Genomic DNA, 24,296 nt, shown 5'->3' on the forward strand with positions numbered 1-24,296 from the left:
ATTGTCGGGATTACCAGTCCAGGCTAAATCCCCTGCAACGACAATTACTCTAATGAGCTTGGATCTGAATTACCAGTCCAGGCTAAATTCAAACCTTAATTCGGATTACCCGTCCGGGCTAAATCCATTTTACACATATTCTTCGGGAGGGCTATATCAGGATAGGATCACCCGTCCGGGCTAGATCCTTTTTACCGCCAATTCCTTTTCAGAGATCCATCGAATTTTCCTTTCATTCAACCGGGATTTCTTCTCCTTTTATCAAATTTATCAATGTTTCATAAATTTTCATACAATGAACATTCAAATCATATTCACATAAATAACATACAATCTCAAGCATTTAAGAATATAATTCAAGTTACACGAACTTACCTCATTGCTTGTTTGTGTTTATAATTTCATTAATCTGATATCTTTTCTTTTCTATGATCAAGTCTCATATTTGAGTCGTCCGGATCTTTATAAATAAATTTGATCATCATTTTCATTCATTTCATATTCTAATGCATTTAGTTAATGCTCTAGGCAAAATTACCATTTTGCCCCTAAACTTTTAATTAATGACGATTTCATCCTTAGGGTCAGGAAAATAAAATTCTTGCAATTTAATCCTTATTTCCAGCTATTATTCTCATATATATTGATAACAATCCATGAATTCTATAAAATATCAGAATTTTCATAATTTCAACACTTTTCAATTTAATCCCTAAAACATGTTTTCCCCTGATCTTGAACTAAATTAATAATTTCATTCAATTTTGTAATTTAAATAATAAAATAATCCATTTCATGCAATTTGGTCATTTCTGACATGTTTACAAAGTTGCTCATAAAGTTTTACTTTTATTCAATTTAGTCCCTGAGCCTAAAATATGCAAATTAGCCATGCTAGATGAATATTCATACATAATTTTCCTCCTCCTCCTCTCCATTCCACATCCTTAATGTAGATAACACACTTGTAAGTAACATTATCCATAATTTTTATTATTTACTTTTATGAATATTCAAGCTATCTATCTGCATCATAGTCACTAAATTATTTATATCTGGATCTATAGAACTCCAAATTAATATCCGATAATTTTCCCTGAATCTAGACTAATATATATTCTTACCATAAAAATTTCAGAATTTTTGGTTTATCCAATAAGTACAGTTTATTCTTTAAAGTTACCCCTGTTCTGCTGTCTGACAGTTCTGACCCCTCTTCACCAAAAATTAATTATCTCCTCATACAGGATTCAAATGATGTTCTTGTTTGTTTCTATTAAAAATGTACTCATTCAGGATTTTATAAATATAAATTTAATCCCCGAATTATTTTTATTCAATTTTTTATGATTTTTAAAAGTCAGAACAGGGGAACCCGAATTCATTCTGACCTTGTCTCACAAAATTCATTATATCTCAAAATTTACAAATCCATTGCTTACACTATTTCTTACATGAGAAACTATACTCAATAATATTTAATTCCATATTTTGTTCATCTTCTAATTCGATTTCTACAATTTATGGTGATTTGTCAAAGTTAGTCTACTGCTGCTGTTCAAACTGTTTTTGTGCAAGCTATTAATTACCATGTTATAACACCCTTATTTTCTTTTTCTACACCATTTCTCATCACTTTCTCTTATTTTCTCTTCACTAACATATCAAAAACATAGGACCTTATGTAAGAAAACTCTACTATAACATTATTTCCATGCTTTGTCAATAATAACAAACTTAAAAACATATTGAAATCTTGATATACTTATCTTGTTCTATTGATACTAATCTTTAACTTGATTTTCTCTCTCCTCCAGCTTCTATTTCTTGAATCCAACTTGATATTCTAACTCCCCATGCTCTCCTTAACATTTTTGTCTCTTGGTAGCTATGGAAATTCATTTGATTTTTGGGTGAAAATGGTGAATTTTTGGTAAAAAGACCAAATTGTAAAGAAAGCAAAACTTTCTTTCTTCCTCTCTTTCTCTCACGTTAGTGCATGGGAAAATATGGATGAGAATTTTTCATCTTTCTTTCTTTATATACTAATAAAATAATAATAAAATATCTTATTAAAGTATTAATAAAATAATATTTATCTAATTAAATAATTATAAAATATCAAAATATCTCTAGCATCATTATTACTTTTTAGATTTCTCTCTCTTCCAATTGACCATTTTGCCCTTCATTATCTTTTAAAATTTCATCCTTGAGTCATCATTTAATTTGGTAAAATTGTAATTTAGTCCCTCATAGTTCTTCATCTATTCAATTTGGTACTAATTCATCCATTTTCCTTAGTTTCTAGATCATTCCACTCTTAAATTATTTACACTATTGGTCCTTCAACTTTTTCATATTTACACTTTAACCCCTCAAATTATGAATATTTACTCTTGTGCAACAAAACTTTTCTCACTTTTACAATTTAGTCCTTTCTTGAATTAATATATCATAATATACTTCTCAATATTGACATAACTCAAAATTTCCCTTTTTGTCACTTTATTTCCTTATTTTACTATATCCAGGATAATATCTTACTGTAAAAATTTTCAGGGTATTACATTTGGCTTCGGTTATTATTTTTTCGGGCCGAGGCCAAATTTGGCCTATTACACTAAACAATATCATGTCCAATAAATACCTTACATGTGTGCTCTAGTAAAAAAGATAGGAACTTAATTGGGACAAAAGAAAAATTAAGGTACCAAATTGAACATTGAAGCCAAACTCAAGTAGTTGTATGAGATAAAGAAAAGCTCAAGCATCAATTTGAAAAAGATAAAGTACCAAATTGGACATTAAAGCCTAAGTCAGGTACCAAATTGGGACAAAAAACTTAGGCATCAAATTGAACATTCAAGCCAAATATAAGAATCATGTAGTATATTAACCCTATAATTTTCATCTTTTTTATTTGTTTACTATAATTGGTGATTTCACTATGTTATGTTACATCAATAAATATTGGGTGTAATATAAGATATATTACATTCTAAAGAACAAATACAAGTTTAAATTTTGGAAACGAAATTATTGGAAGAGGAATCAAGAATCTCGAACACTGACCATACAAGAGACATTAAATTAATGAGGTTAATAGATTTTTATATTTTTTGTAGGAGTCTAAATGTAATTTGTATGCTAAAATTGGGGTTAATTTGTCTTTGATTCTATTTAATAAAAAACTGATTTGGTTTAGAAAAAAAATCTATTATGCTTATCAATCATTTGTCTTGTGAATGCATTTTATCTATTTAGTTTATATTAGTGAAATCAAAGGAGCAAAAAGAGGACGATAGAAGGCCTTTAGAAGAATCAAATTTCACTCATGGCGAACAAATTGATTTAGGTAAAGTGATGAAGATTACAAATTAATGACTTTACAAATACTTAAATTAGCAACAAAAAAGAAGAAGAAAACCAATTATTCTATCATGAAACTAGTATAAAGAAACCATAAAATTTAAAAAATTCTCAACTATTTAACAATATTGAAGAGGGAAAACAAAAGTGTGAATTGGTTTATTAGTATTACATTTGAAACTTTGTAATCACAAAGTACATTATATCTACTACAATTGTAATACATGCGATCCATGTTACCAAGTATATCATGCACTTCTTTTGCAATGAAGTAGTGGCAAAGATGATATGGGCTAAAATATTGAAGGATTGGACAAATCCGATGTGTATAAATGAAAACAAAGTGACCAAAAAAGAAATGGAAACCAAGTACAAGGAACAAAGGCTTTTTTTTCTCTCGAGTGGGCGGGGGAGGATTTCTATTTTGAGACAAAGAAATTAGGTTGTCTCCATCGATAAAATCTCTAGTTCAGCCCACCATGTGGGGGAAAGCCTTGGCGTAGCATGCTCAGGTGGGATGTTAATTCCTTGCCTCAATTTGGAAGTGATACCTTTCATTGTTGGTCTTTTTGCCTTGCATCTATTTGGATGCATTCATTTATAACATCACAGATCACCTCAAGCTCGTCATCTTTGAGAGATTCAAGGGTTGGATCAATCATGTTGCTGATGCTCACTTTTATCATTTAAACATTCATCGGCCTGCCAAGTTCATTAGTACAAGTTTACCAAACACCCTAAACATAGCCATTTCTCGATAGCACCATGCTCTGCTGAGTAGGGAAGCTTTCCAGAAATGATTTCGATTAGTAATATTCCATAACTGTGGACATTCACTTCCGGATCAACAATAGGTGGCAACTCAGAATTTTGTGATTCACCATTACCCGAGGATTTCAACTTAGAGATACCCTCTAAGCTAGCTATCAATTTCTCCAACCAGTGTAAGTAAAAGAGGAATAAAACAAATGGCGTGTTTTGTGATTATAAGAACCTTTGCAGCATAATCGTCTGTTAGAAAGATAGCTTTTGAACTTAAGTTTGAATGAGATGAGGGAGGATTTAGATCATGGTGCGTATATTGGAGGCAATAAGCTACACCCATAATGACCCTTACCCTTGCACTCCAATCAAGATGCTCCATTTCTTTAACTGAAAACAAAGACAAATGTTTAAGCTCTCAAAGAATCAAGGTTGAGTAAAATGTTTACCGCGTGTAAATTATAATATTACCATGCAGATGTTCAAAAAGGGTTCCATTCGGAGCATGTTCAAAAACTATTATCCTGCTGAAAGGGTTCATTCTCCTCACAATAGCCAATAAGGTTGACAAAGTTCTTATTGTTCAATCGTGACAATGCATCGATCACACTGCTTGCCATCGTGTATATATATATATTATAACAATATAAAATTAAAAAAACAATTTTTTGTGGGGTCTTATAATCTATCATTCCTCACTATATTATATTATTTTATCATGTATAATCATTTATCATACTTTTAATAAAATTAATTAAAGATGATATCTTTATTCATATATACTATCAAATTTGAAATAAACAAATTTCTTGTACTCATAATTAAAAAATAATAAATTATATTTTTGAATAAAATAATTTTTGCTTCAAAGTTCCAAGATTCCTTACTTTTTAATTTTTTTTAAAAATTATTAATTATATTTGACACCAACTACAATAGAAATTAAAGTACTGTACTGTCTTATATAATAAAAATATTAAATTGTCTTATATAATAAAAATATTAAATTATATTTGATATAAAAATTGATCATGAGAATAAAAAATTTTAGGTTATTAAAAATTTGCAAGTCTAAGAATTTAAATATATCTTTGATTGAGTCATAGCTTAATTGGCATCGACATTGTTGTCAGTATAGAAGAACGTAAGTTCGAGCACGTTGAAACACATTTATCTTCCTATTTAAGAGTTAATGAGAGATTATGAGTACTTCCCGTCATTGTATAAAAAAATAATTTAAATATATTAAATATTATTGTAGTAAATTTGATTTGAATATAAGTACTATTTTTAATATACCAACAAATTTAAAAAAAAAGAAAGAAAGAATTTGTACAGGTAGCTTAAATATATGTGAGATTACTATATTAAATTTAATTTAAATGTTTTAATTTTTTAAAATAATATTATGTTGAAAAATGAAAATATGATGTTGTCTAAATAATATTTAGTAATTATAATAATGCGGGAATAATATTTTTAATATGGCAAGAGTTTTATATAAAAAAGATTTTATATGACAATAATCCCTACTCTATTTTGTTTAAATTAATTATTGTCACATGTCATGTGTAACACCCTTATACCATGTTTGACTCAAGGAACCTAATATAGGAATATTATATTTGGTGCTAAAATAATTCTTGGCTAATCACTAATATATTAGAACATAAAAACGGACACTTGGAACATACTTAATATTTTTCCTAAGTACATGCCATTCTATTCAAAATTTTTAAAACATACCCTGTTGTTGCTTGAAGATGTGATGAGATGAAAGCTTGCAATCTCAAAATTCAACTCTTCAAAAATTCCTGTACCTAATCTGTGCACAGAAACAAACTGTACGTTGAGTATACACCCAATGGTATTACTATAATTCAAATACTTAAGGTAAAACAATATATATATACATTAAATCTTACCACTATTTTACCTTTAATAAATCTTTCATGCATTTAAACTTTAATTTTAATTTAATAATATGTATTTTAAATAGCTTTTCTTCATTTTAATTTATATATCTTCTTACTACATCAATATCTATTTCATGCATTTCATCAATAACCATTTCATAAATCATTATTTCATAAATTTCATTTCTATATCTCAATTCAATAACTTATTCTCAAGAAAATATTCATTTCTATTCATAATCAATCAATAACAATCAGTTGTTCAGTACTTTAATATAACCATTCAATAATCATCAGTTATTCAGTAACATTAGTCTTTTAATAATTATTTAAACAAACAATTTTCAATAAAAATAATTATAATTAATTCATATGATTATATTCAAACTAACTCATACACTATTTCATTATTTCCTATTCATTCTATTTTCACTTCTTATTTCGATATCTCAATTTCAATTCATAATTTCACTTTCTCATACTTTTAATAGTTCAATAAATCAAATTCATTCGATTTTCTCATTTCATTTATTCAACTGATTTCAATATCGATAATTTGATATTTAACAATTTTATGAACCTTAAGTTCATGTTTCAAATCTCATGTCTCAATTCAATTCACAATTCAACTCATAATTTCTTTCTTATATTTTAATAGTATGATTAATCAAATTTATTTAATTTTCTCATTTCAGTTATTCACCCTATTAACAAATCATGATCTTGGCGAATACACGGATCCAACTAACACACCAGTACGACACTCAGTGCCTCATAAACTTTGCTGAAGTAAGCAGTAACAGTACATTACTTAATACCTCATCGGATTAAACCGAAGTAACAGTAACAGTACGACACACAAGGTGCCTCATCGACTTAAAGTTGAAGTAACAGTACGACATTTATAGTGCCTCATCGACTCAAGGTCGAAGTATCCCTGAACACTTCCAATCCTATGGCATGCCAACTATATCCGACTCAGCTCAACTAGTTAATAGGGTGTTCAAATCATTTTTCTATTTCAAATTCACTTTCAATTCAATCACAATTCAATTCAAATTCACCTTTTCACTTTCTAATCAATATACAATTCAATACCAATACATATTTTAGATAAACACATATAATCATACTTTGATTCAATTCAATCCACTTTTCAATCAATACACAATTCACATATTCACCATATTCATAATTTAATTTACATTTATTCAATTCATATTTTCGATTCATTTTCCAATCAAGTTCAAATCACTAATCACTTTTCAATTAATATACATTTCAAATAATCACACATTTTCTTCATTCAATTCATTTTGATCCAATTCAAATCACTTTTAATTTCCAATTTGTTCACATTTAATTTCAATGGCCATAAATACTTTTAAATCAATTTCATTCAAATTAATATCATTATTTCAATTAATTTCCTAAATTTATCTACCATGCATTTTAATTAAAATATAACAATTAATAATAAATAGATTTGAATTATAGTAATACAAACTCGGATTTATTCGATTACTCCTCGATAACTTTTTCCTTTCCTTTCGATGCCGATGCCTCGGGTTCCTTGTTAGCTATGAAAATTAAAATTATTATACCATTAATTACAGCACTAATTATAACAAATAATTGAATTTTTATTTAATTTACACCTTATTTTCAATTAGGTCCTAATTAACTCATTCACTTTACTAACTTAATTCTCACTTCATTCTTATTCAAATTCCTATCAAATTCAATCTAACTATCAAGTATTCATAATAAAACCCTAATTTAATTTTTTTTCAATTTAATCCCTCAATCACAAAACTTATAGCTTCTTTTACAATTTAATCCCTTCATCAGTTCTAACTTGAAATTCATTCAATTAAACCCCTAATTCATATTTTTGTTCAACATGAACTATATTTGAAAACCTATGAAATTCCAAAATATTAACTTAATTTCATTAAAACCTTGTTTTAAAACTTCAAAAATATCAAAATTAAGTAAAAAGGACTTAATTGACTTACCTTGTAAAGCTTAAAGCTTCAAATCCCTAGTTTTTCCTTTTTCTTTTCTTTCTTTCTTTCCTTTCCCCGTTTCGAATGCTCTCTGTTCTTTCTCCTTTCTTTTTCTTTTTTATTCTTTTATATATATATATATACTTTATTTTATTTATTTACTTAACATATATTATAATATATTTATTCTAAATATCCATTAAGTATTTAATCATATATATACAAATGTACACCATCAATACCATACAATTGTCATCATTTATTTTATTTTTCACACAAAAATCTTATAATTTAATTATTTAATTAACAATAATATAATTTAATCTAATTATCTATTTGTTTAATATTAAGTAAATAAATTATTTTATAACAAGTGTACATATATCTATTTATTACAAATGTACCAATATTTTTATTACAATTGTCATTATTCAGTTTATTTATTATACAAAATCTCATAATTTAATTATTTATTTAATAAATATCTTATGCTTAATTATTAAGCAAATTAAATCTATAATTTACAATTGTATGCTTCATTTTAATTTATTTAAAATAATAATAATAATAATAATAATAATAACAATAATACTTGCCGCCTCAACCATTAAGAATGGTTTATTTGCCATTGTGGTCCCCCTTTCTTTTCATTTATCTATAATTAAACTTTTACCCTTAATTCAATTTAATTCTTTTTCCTAATTACCCTAAATTAAGCTAAATTCACCTAATTAAAACATAATTAGGTACACTACTAGACTCATAAATATTCTTAATAATTATTTACTAATTCGATTTACTAAGACGGAGGCCCGATAACTTACTTTTCTGATGTCCGTGAATTTTGAGTCATTACATCATGTTTTATATATACTGTAAACCATCGTATTTTACACTTTTAATTTTTACGATTACAATGAAATCATCATATTTTTCATTCAAAATAACAATTATTGAAGAAAAAAATTAGTCAAACCCTTTAAATCAATTTAGTTAATTATTTTCCATCTTTAAATACAGTTTTTCCTAACGCAAAAAAGAGACTAAATTAATTTCCATAAACCTTTAAATTCAAAGTACCTTTTTCCCTTCCTTTTAAGTATGAAAATAATTACATATCCAAATTTAAAAAAGAAAAAGAAAAAGAAGTTACAACATCACAACATATGAATTAAAACTATTAAAAATACGAAATTTAATGCTTAATCGGGACAGAAAATATGTTATTGAAGATTAAAAAAAATTATAATTGGCAACATATAATGTAAAAAGCATAATTAGGTAATACATACCAAATTTAATTTTTATTTGATAATTAATTATAATTAATACAAGATCTATAATTAATTATAGTTTTTATTTTTATTTTGTTAGATATCATCTTATATAAAGTTCTTAGTTGTTGTTGAGATAACAAAATAAAGTGTTGAGTTACTAAAATTCTCGGTGATATGATAACTTTCAATTTCGAAACTCTCTTTTTCTATACTTGTAATTATATGTAGCACACTAATTCCTACTATCTTATTACTTTATTTTACAGTACCCACGAGTGAAATTTAGATGGAGTAGAAAATACACACCAGCAAGTATTAGATTTCTTTTACAAATTTTCCTTTGCATGGAATACCACCTCTTTTTTTTTTAATAAGTTTTATTAGATTTTGGTTTAATTTTTGGAATGATCTTGAAATTGAAAAAAAGAAGAGAGAACTTGATATTGATTGGAGACATTACTGGTCAAAGATGATGTCGTGCAAAATAATTCACGACAACAGTTGTTTTTTTTTTTTTGAGATGAAGAGTTTTAGATAAAATAAATTTTTTTTAAAGAAAATAAAAAAGGTTTTAAGGGTTTTTTTTATATATTTTATATAATTTTTTTGTAATTTTTTCATTTTGAAAGGTTTTAAGGTTTTTTTTTTTTTTATGATGATGCCACACATGACAGCATATAATTGTTTGGATAAACTTTTTTTGTATGTATCATAAAGGCATTGCCTGTACTCTTACTATCTGTGTTGTCTATTCTTCTACAGCTTTGTATGTGAGCCAGTGCCCTCCATTGCCCTCCATTTAGCATAATGGTTTCAATATGAATCTAAGATTGGAGGACCATGGATTGAGTGATTGATTATTGAAAACCCCATCATCTTGCTCTGGTTTTGTCGTGTGATATTTCTGCGGCAAGGTACACCACAACTTCTATGATCGTAAATTTTTTAGCACCGATGATCTTTTGTGAAGCTCCTCATTGTGTAAAAAACATACTGCTGTTCCATGCTAAAGGTATTGTGATGTACTGAAAAGCTTATTAATCTATGGAAGTTCCTTTATAGACTAAAAAAAAAAAAGTAAACAAAACCTTAATTTCTCTCCGAGCTTCCTTCTCTTGAGCTCTCTCTTCGACCTTTGCTTATTCACAATTAATTTAGTTTAAGCGCCCCTCCCCACAATTAATTGTTATATAATTATACTGTAGAGTCAAAGCTTTTGAAATTGATACTCACCAGAATTTGGCATGGCATCTATTAATGTGAATTTATGTTGGGTGTTAGATAAAACAAGCTTAAAAGTCATGTTGGTATTGACAAGAAGAGCAACCACCTCAACTGCCCCTGCAACTTTCTTTCATTTCTGACAGAGATTCAACTACTTTCTGGTTATCCCTACAACTTAGCGCACGGATGATGGATTGTTTCAGTGATTTGCATTGCCCATTGGACCTTTTTTGTCGCTCTCATAATTAATAAATAGGTGGGAATTGACTCACTGGTTCCAAGCGCTTGTTGGGTTAGTTTGCTTATTGAAAGGGCCTTTTTTGAAGCTGCAAAAACTCTGCAACTATTCTGTGCATTTTCAGAAGAAGAAAATGTTATTGATGGTGCATAATTGCTTGCATATGGAGCTTTACTCTCAACAGATAGCTTATTAAATATTTATACCTGAATTAGATTTACCTACATCAGTTGGCTGAAAGTACAATCACTACAAGTTAAAACTTTAACGTATTAGAAAAAAGTATACAATAGACAAAACTGAAGCTTATACCGATACTTCATAATTTCGAAGAATGCTGCTTTACTATTAACATTTATCGTCTGTTTCTACTTCAATTTTCTTGAGCTGCCAAAATTTAAAATATGAAATATTAATTCTCAACCACTATATTATATATATGTACTTAAATTTTTAAAAAGACTTTTACTTCTCCATTGACCTTTTTAGTTGTACCATTTTATTTAATCTATCCATATGGTTGCATATGAGTCTGTCATTGTTCTCCCGAAAACCTTGAATTTTGCAAGAAAAAAATGGGAGGTTGTTTTAAGTAGTAATGTTTATCGTATTCATGAAAATTATAAACTTCATTTAAAGAAGAGAAATTGTTTTCCTATTTCCTTAAAGAAATATAACTTTTTTATCTGTGAAATTTTACAGCAAACCTTGTTAAAGATAGTGAAATGACAGACATCCTTGTCCACTCTTTGATGTGCTCAATTCAACTCCTTACTCTAGGGAGACAGAGAGGCGCCACTGCTCTTATCTTGGGAGGATCCCTTCGGAGAATTCTGGAAGGTACCTTTTTTTTTTTTTGGTGTTGTTATTAAATAAGCCCTTTTTCTTTCTTCTCCTAAACCAAAAGGAGTTGATGAATTGTCCGGTGTGTGTTAATTAATAGGTGTCAAGTGGCATGGTTAGAATAGATTAAACCCCCTGAATACTCAGTGGTCCGCGGGGGTGGACAGCATAGGGAGGCCAGGCCACGCCCCATCATTAGACAATAAGGGGAGGACCACTCCCATATTACCATTGGTCAGGTTTGGGTCAACAAATGAAGAGCAATTTTCTCTCATAATTGGATTGATTTTAGCTGTCGATTTTGTTGGCGATACAGGAGGAATTCCACTGTACTTAATGGTGATGAATGTGGATAGAAGAACATGTTCGGAGGTGTTGGTCGAGAATTTATTGCTAAACGACGCATACTATTATATATTTTCATTACCAAAACTTTCTTATAGCTTTACTTTCCGGTTGGTATTCGTACTTTATTATTTTTTTTTTTTGTGAGTTGGGTGATCCCCACGAGCTGGAAACCCAATAGAGCACTGGAGGTGAATTCGAATTCCTTATGAACCGTCCCACGTCGTATATAATGCAACCATATGTTAGGTTCGCACTTTTCACATCAGTTGATGTTAAATGCCTCAAATTATTTCCCAAATCAAAGCACCGGCCCTTTCGATAAGGCTGTAGCCAAACCACATGATACACGTGTATGATATAGGTTTGTACATTGAAAATCATGAGCGGTAATCATTGAAACCCGCCGAAACCAATCTCTATTTTTACTTGATCGTACAATGTGCAATAACAGTCGGAAAATAAAATTAATACCTGGCTGCCACTGGCAGGAGTTGAAGATGATATAAGTTTCAAGAAAAAAAGTAAAGAATTTAGGTTCTTAAAACAGTGAAAAACGTTCAAGTATCATGTAGCTCAACCTACCAGTACTGTTGCTACTGTTTGTAGTAATAGACACTGGGCGAGTGAACAGCAGAATGGCAAGGCTCTCTCATAATTTCAGAGTTTCTCTAAATGTGTATCTACGTGGCCTCTGCCCTCTGCTTTTGTGTACCAAATTCCGTGAATATTTCTGAGCGATCAACCAGGACAGGACATTATTTTTATATACAATGAATTAATTTTTTGGCTGTCTCCCATGATCAATCAAGTAACTAATTTGAAAGTCAAAACGAATGCCAAGAATAGGTGTCAACCTAGAATACCATATATGTATACTATATAGTCTGTTTTTTTTTTTGTTCCAAATATATGAATCTGTGTTTAATTTGCCCCAAGTGCAAACCTAGTAATCTCCCTGGGCACATGATGAAATCAAATCAATTGAAAGTGCCCTGTAATTTGTCTATTACTAGTACGCTTTTCTACAAAAAGTGGAAATCTGGGATGATAATGAAGCAGCAAAAAGCGTAAGAAAAAGGAGATTCCATTTTTTAACAAAATTATGTATACATATATATCCAGTATAAAGTGTCAACGTGAAAAGGTCTCCCCACCTTATTGTATAGTAACTAAGCAGCAGACAGGAGAATAAGAAGAGCTGTTTCCATTTCATGTCAGCAACTTTTTCTCCATAATTGATTTGAAAAAAAGTTTCCAATGATGGATATATTAATATAAAGTAATCAAAGTTGAAATTTTAATTCAATCATAAGATATATGTAGACAGAAATATTAATGTTTATCAGCCTGCAATGAGTAGTAGTCTATTTTCATTGGTCCCTAATATATAATTGAGAATAGATTTAGGTTAGATGTTAACCAACTTCCAATTCTACAAATTATAGTATTAAGTAATTGCAAGAAAAACCACTGAAGCCTCCTACATCAACCGTTAATTACTTGTGTTATTTCTCTTCTGGCTACATTTCAACTGCTTGTTTTTGCATCAACATTTAAATTAAATAGCCTCCAAGGGAACTTCAAATTTGACAAGTAGCTATATAATGAACGATGAGTAGTGTAAATTCAACCTAAAAAAGTTAAAATAAGGTGACGCAGTCTTTTCTAGGATAAATAAGGTTTGGCTAAACCACCTCTTCTTCTTTATTTTCTCGCATCAAAGGTTTATATAGTAATATGGTGATACTGGTGAGGTTCATAAATGAGTAATTTAAAAAAGGTTAAACTATTTCCACCATAGAGTCTAACAGTAACTATTTAAGCTATTAAGTAGTAGATGGGATAGTTCCTTTTAAATATTATGTGTATGAAATGACTTTTCTAATCACAGCCACTCAAGTCTAAATTGTTGCAACTACTGACCCATTTATAAATATTATTACTCTTTTGTCATGAATGATTGTTTCCTAACTCTTCACAAAGGACACAACTGCTTTGATTGTACGCACTTTATCGCCCAAAAAAAAAACATGTCAAAATGATTCTCTTTTGATATATCTTAAATTATGGGTTAATCAATTTTATATTTTGGAGTCGGTTCATGTGTTCCATATAAGAAACAGAATAGAGTATTGGATACTAAAGTTGATTTATGGATTTTTCAGCATGAAATGATCAAAGCAAAGACAAAAGTATTACTTGTTCGAAATTAAGATTCGCATGGGTTTGAACAAATAAAAAACAAAATGCATGTCAACTCCCCCACAAGAAGCTCCAATGTCTGATAAACCTATTATTTTAATGTTTAACTTTGGGAATAGTAAAGATGAACATGTCGCAGCTACTTTTTGGATGTGATTTAGGTAAGCTTATATTTCTCTTTTTTTTTAAAAAAATTTACCCATAGACGGAGAAGACAAATCAGTCCAATTTCTAAAGTAGTTCCCTTTGGGAAAAATAATAATAAATATACAGCTACTTTTGTTAATGCGCTTCAACTTTAACTACCACCTGTCTATTAATTTCAGTGAATATGGAATTTCTATAACATCAATTATATGATTATTTTGACCACTTAATTAGTGAATATATCACTCTTTTCTAAAGTTAATTGTATAAAATCAAATCAACAAAACCACTTAATTATGTACATTTTTGTGTCAGTGGAGCAAACTGGTTATCTATATAATGTTTATTTGTTTATCTACCCAACCAAATATTTCTGTTTTTTTTTTTGGAGGATAAAATTAATGGGCCGGGATATTTTTCTTTTTGTATTTTGGTGTGTATGGGAAGTCTAAAGCTAAAATTAATTTATGACCAGACCATGCCCTAAGCCCTAACACTAATTTTCATTTGTAACTTATTATAAGAATTCAAAACACATTCATTTCACCCACTTTTTTCCTCTCTTTCCCGATGAGGTCAAGAAGATTCAAGATCTAAAATACTCTTCATAACTCTGTTGCTCGCAAATCGAGAAAACTCAAATGTTTGGAAAATGATTAAGAGCAACTTGTTTGAATACAAGAGACGAGACCTACCAAAATTGACCAAGTTTTGCAGCACTTGCTCGCCGTTTGCGACCCCACAGTAATTCTAGTGCTGGAAAGACAACCAGAAAATTTTTTGTTTTTGTTTTTCCTCCTATATGAAAAACCAATGAACTATATATATATTGTCAAAGTCCTAGAAACATATATTTGCACTGAAAATTAGAGATGTGTGAGTGTGTGACTTTAACACAATCCGAACATGGGGACAAGACAAAGGTGCTATTATGATTCAAGAAGAATTAAGAAACCAAAATAATAATAAAAGTCTTGTTTAGGTAGGAAGAAATTGATGGGTTGCTGAAGAAATGACCCCACATTTTCCTACGAAAGAAAAACCCATATTTTATTATCTCTAATCATAATATTAGTAAGGAGGGCATACATCTTATTAACAAATGAAAGGTCAAAAAATTAGTTTAATCACCAAAAAGAAAGTGTTATTAGGTTTTGTTTCTGCAGCAAGACACCTGTCAAAGAAGACTTCATTACTAATAGAAATAAGAAAAGAAAGAAAGGTGGAATAGTCACATGATATATGCAACAGTTCCATCTGTATCCATAATGTGATGAAAGCCTATGATTTTGCGTTATAAAGATAACATGTGATGGTTCAATAATTTCTTCTTCTTTTTTTTAAAAAAAAAAAACCAATATTGTTTGCTTTGGTCCAGACCATGAAGATGAAGATCTTATAGTAATATAATAATATATATAATTTATTGACTTAAATTTCACGGTTCAATGAAAACCTAGATACATAAATCCTCAGACCAAGTTGAAAAACCTTTCCCCTGAAGCTTCTTTTTCTTCTTTCTCTCTCTTGATCATTTGTTTAAAAGACCACCAATTATATATATATATACACATCGATTCTCTCAAGTTGAAGGGTAATCTGAGGATCGGCAACATGGAATGGAAGGAATATAGGCTTCATCGTCAATGGTTTGTATCCCTTGAGGGAAAAAAAAACAAAGATTTCTTTATCTTAAATTGATTGTCTATTTTCTTCTTCTTTGGCTCCTATTTTCTAGTTTTTCTTATGTTAATTCAAAATTTGAAATCATTTCCGGCTGATTTGCGCTATACTTTTCTGTGTGTTTGGTTTGATGCTCTTTTTCTTCTCTTATAAATTTAAAAAAAAAAATGGTTTCCCCAATGATGAAACATGTTTTAGTAGCATCCTAGTCTTAGAGATAAACTGTTTATATATTTCCAGTTCTTCACAACTCAATCATTTCTGATTGTTTTTTTTTTATAATCTAGGAAGGGGAATGAAGTTGTTTGAGATTAAACTCAAGCTCTCATTCCTACAAGATAATGCTCTTACCCTTGGATGTTACCCTAAAGAAGAAAAAGAAGATTTTTGTAACTCTCTAAACATCCAATTTCACGGTTCAATGAAACCTAAATACAGAATGCTCTCAAAACTATTGATTGATTTGATTCTGTTCTTACTGAGTCTTTCCTTAAATTTACATTAATAAAGACCTATAGTTCATCACGACTGAACCTGAAAAAGAATGTTTTTTTATTTTTATTTTTTAAATAAAGGACCAATTTTATCAGGAACAGGTAAATGCTAGTAAATTAAATAGCTACTGCTTTACATTGGATTCCATAAATTTATTTATTTTCATATAAGGTATGAAGTCAAGTATTCAAGTGCATCACTGTAAAGACATTAACGATCGTTGCAGATGACAAACTTCCCATTTTATATCTCTTCACCTTATGTTTTCTTGTCTAGATTTATAGAAAATATTAGATATAAATAAGTATCTAAGAGTTTTTTTTTTTTTGTGAATCATATTTCGAATATATATGATTTTTTTAAATGCACCGAATATATATGATTGAACACATGCATTGGATATTCAGAAAAAAAAGAAAAGAAGAAAATTGTAGATTGAATTTAGAATTTATTTTTCATGATTTACTTGTATTTGGTAAGTTAGGGCATATATCGGAAACCAAACTCCAGTCCTATTGTTCTTACACGAAGGCAGATTTATGGATTACACTCTCAACCTACTAAACGTTGGCATCATGTTTATCAGTTTGTTGTCACATTATAGCTTCAAACTAAATTATTATTATTGACTTGGCTATTCCATTTTTTTTTCCAGAAATTGGATGTTTAGGGAGTTACAAAAATATTTAGGGTTGCCTTTCGCTGTGTCACTCGATCAAGCTTTAGATCAAGAGGTAGAATATTTCTTTCTTTCTTCATTAGCAATATATATATTTTACAAAGAGGGAAACAGGTAGAATGTTTTAACCTGTTTATATTAAATATAGTAAAACCCCGCATTCTTTAAAAGCCAGAAACCATTAATTTGAAATTACTTTCATTTACAAAGGTGGATGATGGTTTTCACCCACCATCAATGTTTCTGACAGTTTAAAATGCTTAGCACTCTACAATAAGTATGTGCAGTTAAACCTATCACCTAAAACAATTGGCCTCACACTGACATGACATGCATAGGATCCAACATGAGATGCAGCTCCAACCCTTCTTAAACAAATGTTTGAAATGCTAGCTTATTTCATTTTGGTTCTATATTGTGTTTTTCTTATCTTCGTTAATAGGGTGTTCACCTTAAAAAATCTTCATACCATTTTGGAAAACATCGTGAACAGGATCTCGTAAAAACTATCATATTAGATTCTTAGCAGTGCATTAATGTCGACTCTTGATCATTTTCATTTATTTGAAGTTATTGCCCAAATAATGGCAAGGCAGGTAGGCAACCATGTAATGTAAGAAATGGTCTTACAATTTGCACCAAATATATGCTTTTTAATTACCTATCACACCCAGTACCGGCTAAAAGGCTGGCAAGTAATCAAATCCCACACATTCCTACTTCAGCTCCATATGGGATGGGAATTCAATGTTGAGCTATCAATAATAATTTTCATTGGGGCATAAAATGGTAGTATAAAGAAATTTTGTTTTCTTTCGGAAATAAGGGGAAGCTTTCATGGTAGTATAAATATGTATATTTTTAATCAACTACTTTTCGGGAATATTTATGATAGAAATACTGACATATAAACAGATTTGACAGATAAGGGGCAGTATAAGGTGGATCATTTGTTTTCTCTTTCCATTTCTATCAACTGAACTTGAGCAACGGCAGAAGACATGATGGAGATGCATGGAGAAGAAAAGAGGGTTAATAGTGAAGTATGTTCCCACAAGTGCACCAACTTTGACTTGAATGAAGAAGCTAGATGCCAAGATAATGATTATGTTGGAAAGGAAGGTGAAGTTAGCGTTGAAGAGGAAGAGATTGAGAAGAGATCAACTGAAGAAGGGAGTAGTAGCAATAACAATGGAGGCGAGGAAGGTGGCATTAATGATAGAAGAAGAACAGTGAGGCAATACGTTAGGTCAAAGTTGCCTCGCCTTCGGTGGACTCCTGATCTTCATCTCTCCTTCGTGCATGCTGTCGAGAGGCTTGGTGGACAAGACAGTCAGTTCTTTCAAATATTGCATCCTCTCCTTTCTTTATTTCATCTTTGATATGAGAAATACAAATGGAACTCTAAATTCATTCTTTGTTGCAGGAGCAACTCCCAAGTTAGTTCTTCAATTGATGAATGTGAAGGGACTTAGCATTGCCCATGTAAAAAGCCATTTGCAGGTACCAAAAAAAAAAAACATTTTTTTTATTTTTATTTTTTACAACTTTTCAGTCCACCATTAATTCTCATTTTTATCTCTCACTCTCTCTGCATATTCCTGTTTCAGATGTACAGAAGTAAGAAGCTTGATGAGAGTGGACAAGGTGAATTTTCATCTTTTAATTAAACATGCATAAAAACAATATTACTAAACAAAGCTTGAAAACCAGTTGCTAAAACCAGTAATGTTTATCTATATTATCATTGGCACGATTTTTTTCAATCACTTTAACTTTAAATCTTCAAATTTTAATTAAATTATTTTATTTAGAAAAAAAATTAATTCAACTTTTAAAATGTTAATGACATTAATATTGTAGCAGTATGAGATAAAATTTTTTAAAATTTTTTCAACTTTTTTAAATTTGTTGAAATATACATAATTTTCGCACAAATGGCCACATTAATATCATTAAAAATTTAATGGTTTAATTAACTTTTTCATTTAAAAAAAATTAACTAAATCTTAAATATTAAAAGTCAAAGTGAAAAAAAAAACCAAAATGTCAAAAAAAAATTAAAAATAAAAATATTATTTTTCAAAAAAAAATAAAAAAGAGCTTTGAAGTATTTATTTCATTTTACTCTATTTTTGCAGTATTAAGTAAAAGTAATCGATCAATAAAAGGAAGGGATGAAATTCGGCGCATGTCGTTGCAGCGGGCAGCGGCCGTTTCCTCAAGTCCTCATCAACGTTTAAGAATGGAAAATGGTGGAATCGTCTTAGCCGCGGAATCTCTTGAAAATGACATCACGCTAACTCGTTTCCGGTCTCCTCTTTACCAACGATCACTAGAATTCAAACCCGGCTTTCCAAGGTAACATTGAATGGATTCATACTTTGTGAAAATTATTAATCTCAAACATTTGTATAATGATAAAAATCTTTTAAATATAACTACAAGATTCAAAAATAATAATATGATAGATGCGAATTTAAATTCAGTAATATGAAAAAGAAAAATTTAACATGTAATTCTCTTAACTTCTGCTAATATACCACTTATGACATGCATGTGGTTTTTTATAGGCATCACTTAGAACCAAATTCCTTGATAAGCAAAGCTGGTGGAGAAAAAAATGGTTTCCCAAAGACAGGTGGCTTGTTGAGCAATGAAGGGCAGTCAAACCAAATTCATGGAATGGAAATGCGAATTGGAGGCATGAGACGAGGGTGGGTTCTTGAAGAGAAGAGGTGGCAAATGATCTGTAACAGATGGGAAGTTGAAAGAGAAATGAGCAAACACACTTTCATTGGGGGACACTACTCAACTAGCTCAACTCAAGGAAACAACACAAGTACTGTTGGCCAATTTGTTTCGGATAACCTTAGCAAATTCACTAGTGAGTTTGACGCCCCCTTTTTGGTTGAGGTAATAACCATTTTTGGTTGGACATTTTTTCTTTTTAATAATTTAAAAACAAATTACAAATGCTGGCCTAGCATTTGAAATGTTTTCTCATAATTAATTTGCTTGAAATGCAGTTGAACCAAGATAAAGTGATGGACAGAGAATGGCTGCCTGATCTGCAGTTAAGACTAAGCCAAAGAATTGGAATTGAGGATAAGAAGAATACCCATTGTAAAGGCACCCACGAAATCAACACCCGACTTTCACTTTCGTAGCTTTGATAAAGGCTTCTCCACCACAAACACAAAAAATAGGAAACTGACATCTTACTAAGTACTTGTCCTATAATTGTCTTCTCTTTTTTGGATAGAAAGTGTAATTATCTTTCATTTTAATTATTTGTTGTCGAATCAGATAGAGACTCGACTTTAGGAAATAGGAAGCGTTTGTGATTGACAATTAGATGAGTGTGTGGGGCATATATTTTCACCAACGATATCATTCATGCATCGAGAGTCATGCTGATGCATGCATGTCGAAGCTAATAAATGATCAGCTCAGCAAGCCCAACAACTATACAAACTAGTTTTTCCAAGCCCAACAGGCCAATTAAATAAATGGCTGCTTTGTTCGTACCACCCGATGTGAGCATATTGGACCTATGTCTCTTTCTCCATCGTCGGAGCAGTTGCATTAGATGTCGGAACATCAAATTCACAAGGACATAACATCGAATCGGTTATATATTGGTATCAGAAATCGCAACTTTAGACAGGAACATCACATGAATTAATTACTAATGTGATCTGCTGTTGTGACAAAAGTTAAGCAGCTGCTGAAATGGCAGATCAAGAAAATAACATATTAATATATTTCAACCTTTTCTAGTCAAATTCCTTATGCTATTCGAGATCAAATCGTGGACGTTACAAGGATTTGGATCGACTTTGATTCACTGATGGCTGATGTAGGAAAACAGAAACGAACCACTTACAAACTTATACAATAACAAGGTCTAACAAATTGAAGTTAAAAAAAAGATCCTGGAGGAGAGATGAAAACGAAAATGGTAGGCTGCTGCAAAATCTTAACCAGCTCAGACCATGTTGAGTGCAAGTATTTGAATGCAGCCCTCTTTATTTTTAAGTTTTGGATTACTCAGAAAGGTGAGTTACTAATTCCTATAAAGGACAATGAGTGTTAGTGTTTACGAAATGAAACTCATATTTCTGAACACAATAATATCCTTCTTAAAGAATGTTGATATTACCTCAGAATAGCGGATGCAAGTAAGAAGTTTTGACAATTGTTTCCCACTTGGTATCAGTTGCAGGTATCTTAGGTTCCTGTTTTTTGGGATAATTAAAACCAGTGCCATTGTAAGACTTTGGAAATGAATTTCTTGATGCAACTGCAGGCAGTGCACGCGAAAGCCAGGACTCCGATGGTGCTTTCGGTAGAGGAACAGGAAGAGGAGTGTAATCAGCAGAGCCACCCTTAGCTTCTCCTTGATCAGCTTGACCTCTGAGATTTGATTTGTCGGAGAAAGAAGAGCGGCTGGAATTCACTGGCCCTGTGATTTCATTTCCTGATACGCCCTTTATGTCCAAAAGGTTGGGGCCTTTTATGTCTTGAAGACAAGATTCTACACTAGCGGCTTCTTCCAGCATTCTATTCATTACTATGGTATCAGAATGTTTTCCCGTAGAGTCCATTGGGGTTTTAGTATTTGAGGAATTGGAAATTGTACTCCCAATTTTTACCGTATCTACATAGAGACACAGTGTTTTCTCATCTGCAGGGCTCAATGAATATGACCCTCGTTTGCTGCTTTGATAGGGTACTAATTCCTGGGAGTAGTTATTGCTACCTGTATACTTAACCAACATATTTGTTTCGAATTTCTCAGCGTCTTTGGGCAAACCAAGAAAGCCTCCTCCACTAAAGGGAGATTGAGGTCTCTCTCTACGATAGGAAGGAATACGAGCACTACCTGGAAGCCTCTTGTGGGGTAACCAAGTTACCATTTGCAGGTCATTTGAGTTGCTACATTGATCCCATCTAGGAAACCTATGGGATTGAACTCCGGCATCTGATTTGTTCTCTGGGAACCTGGAGGATTGAACTCCACCATCCGATTTGTTGTTACAAGCAATAGCCCAATCGTGCTGTTCAAATAAAAAAATCGTAAATGTATTGCAATGAATTAGAATCTTTAACATTTAAAGAAAGAGGAGTGATGAAGGAAAATGGAAAGTCTCCGTACTAACCTTGTCAACAATTTGGCTCTGAGACTTGATGAAGGTAGTTTTTCCTGGTTTTGCAACCTCACAAGTAGAAGCCAGCGAGGAGCGAGTCCTAACTTTTAATCCAGCCACAGGATTTAAGAGGCACATAAAGTTCATAAAGCATAACCGAGCTAACAATCCACCAGCTGCTCTTGATAAATTACGGGAATCCTTGTACATATTGTAGTCTTCTTTTTTCTCTTCATGTGCCTCATGATTATAATGTGGAATGATAGCTAATTCATAACTATTAACAGGTTTCCTGCCCCCAACAGCCACTTCCCTTAGCTCTCTACGTTGTTCAGGTGCCGTACATTGCTTCCTTGAAGATCGAGGTGTCTTCAGAATCATTGCCTTGGCAGCAGATAAAAAATGACTCATCTGTTGGGGATCTGTAGAAAATGTTCCTGACGGTTTTGCAACTGATCCACTTACACTACAATTCATTGAGAATGAATCTTTTGGGGACAACGTATCAAGTGCATTCAAATAAACAGCATCTTCTTTCTCCAACCCTGAGATTTTCTCATTTAAACAGTTTGATTTTGTCACATTATCATTCATAGAATATTGGGGCCTCAACACATACTGATTTTCAAACTCACTCTCCACAGGAGACTTTATGAGATCCAAAACCCTCTCTGGCGGAAGTCTAGGAATGCCCAAAGCTTCCTTATTAGGCTGAAACTCGTGCCGGATGCCACCTTTTGCTTTCCCAGGGAACTGCTCCCATACAAAAGGAACTGCAACCGCTTCTGTTACCTGATCCCAACTCACTTCCGAGGGGAGAGTATGTGCCCTTGTGGAAGGAGAATTCTCAACTATCTTCTGCTTATCTCTAGCTGAAAAAACAGATGTTGAAGAAAAGCGCCTCACTGATAAAAGTGGTGCATTGAAATTTAACTTGCATTCCTCCATCACACTTTGTAATATTCAAGAACTTCAGCAGCTTAATTTCCTCCTAGGTTACGATTCACCAATTTAAAACATTCTCTATGCTAACAACACAACCCAGAATTGAATTTTCTTTTCAAGATTATGATACCAAAAAAAGAAAAAGAAAAGATGGAAATCACTAACGACAAATGAAACAAGAATCTTTAAGTGTGACTATCAACCTGTAACCAACATTAACATTGCTTGAAGCAAGCAGTTCTTTTACAGAAAAAAGAACATTATATGATGCAAAAAGAAAAAGAAGATATGGGTAGTAAAGAGTAATGGAGTGATGGGTGAGTTCTTTGAGGTTTTGAGCTCGGGGGTGTCCTAAAATGATGACAAGTGTTCATGGAATGAGTAAGTATAAAGAAAAGTGAAGAAGGGAGAGATGTTGGACACTACTGCGCCTTTTTTTTTTTTTTTGTCTTTGGGGGGGTGCAATCTTGAGATTTGCTTTCTATGTATATTGCCTTTGAGAGACAGAGTCGAGTCATTGAGTGTAGATTGTACTTAAAGAGATTGATAGGGATAAACTGTTCTGTTAAACGAGCTTTGGCTCTAATAACTACAGTCTTACCACTTTAAATCCATGTCGCGTTTGAAACCACGCGCCTCACTTTTTTTTAATTAGAATTAGAAAAATTTTATAACTCTTAAAAATTAAATTTATTAAATTTTTAGAATTTAAATTAAAATGATAAATTTTGTAAACATTAATAGTTAAATTTGTTAAATTTTTTATATTTAAAATTAAATTTATAAAACATGTAAACATTAGAAAACTAAATTTATTATTATACTAATAAATAAATCTATAAATTTCTCTCACTTGTACCATAAAAGTGTGAATAAAATATTTAATAATTAATTCGAGAAAATTAATAATTGAAATAATGTTTATAATTTACTTTTTATAATTAGAATCAATATTACAAAACACAATTGTAGTTACAATCCAAAAATACACAAATTTAAATAA

The 24,296-nt window shown here is 30.9% G+C and overlaps 2 protein-coding genes across 5 annotated transcripts; one reads left to right on the top strand and one right to left on the bottom strand.

Annotated features, from left to right (window-relative positions):
• Nucleotides 1–15,472: 15,472 nt before the first annotated feature.
• On the top strand, nucleotides 15,473–20,485 carry LOC107960428 (uncharacterized). 4 transcript variants are annotated; one of them, XM_016896779.2, is made up of 8 exons: nucleotides 15,473–15,987; nucleotides 17,172–17,250; nucleotides 18,111–18,527; nucleotides 18,622–18,698; nucleotides 18,806–18,842; nucleotides 19,337–19,556; nucleotides 19,769–20,111; nucleotides 20,225–20,485. In XM_016896779.2, exons 3-8 carry the CDS (start codon nucleotides 18,197–18,199, stop codon nucleotides 20,363–20,365), a joined length of 1,149 nt encoding a protein of 382 aa, XP_016752268.1. In that variant the 5' UTR covers nucleotides 15,473–15,987; nucleotides 17,172–17,250; nucleotides 18,111–18,196; the 3' UTR covers nucleotides 20,366–20,485. The 4 variants fall into 4 exon arrangements, with proteins under 4 accessions (XP_016752268.1, XP_016752271.1, XP_016752269.1 ...); XM_016896782.2 differs by having other exon boundaries at nucleotides 15,720–15,987; nucleotides 18,120–18,527; XM_016896780.2 differs by lacking the exon at nucleotides 17,172–17,250 and having other exon boundaries at nucleotides 15,720–15,987.
• Nucleotides 20,486–20,960: 475 nt separating this feature from the next.
• Nucleotides 20,961–23,726, bottom strand: LOC107960427 (uncharacterized). The gene is made up of 3 exons (XM_016896778.2): nucleotides 22,361–23,726; nucleotides 21,361–22,258; nucleotides 20,961–21,271 (listed from the first exon to the last, which is right to left on the bottom strand). The coding sequence occupies exons 1-2, from the start codon at nucleotides 23,294–23,296 to the stop codon at nucleotides 21,362–21,364; spliced, it is 1,833 nt and encodes a 610-aa protein (XP_016752267.1). The 5' UTR covers nucleotides 23,297–23,726; the 3' UTR covers nucleotides 20,961–21,271; nucleotide 21,361.
• Nucleotides 23,727–24,296: the final 570 nt, after the last annotated feature.

This window comes from Gossypium hirsutum, chromosome A05, assembly GCF_007990345.1.
Source record: "Gossypium hirsutum isolate 1008001.06 chromosome A05, Gossypium_hirsutum_v2.1, whole genome shotgun sequence".
Classification (NCBI taxonomy): Eukaryota; Viridiplantae; Streptophyta; class Magnoliopsida; order Malvales; family Malvaceae; genus Gossypium; species Gossypium hirsutum.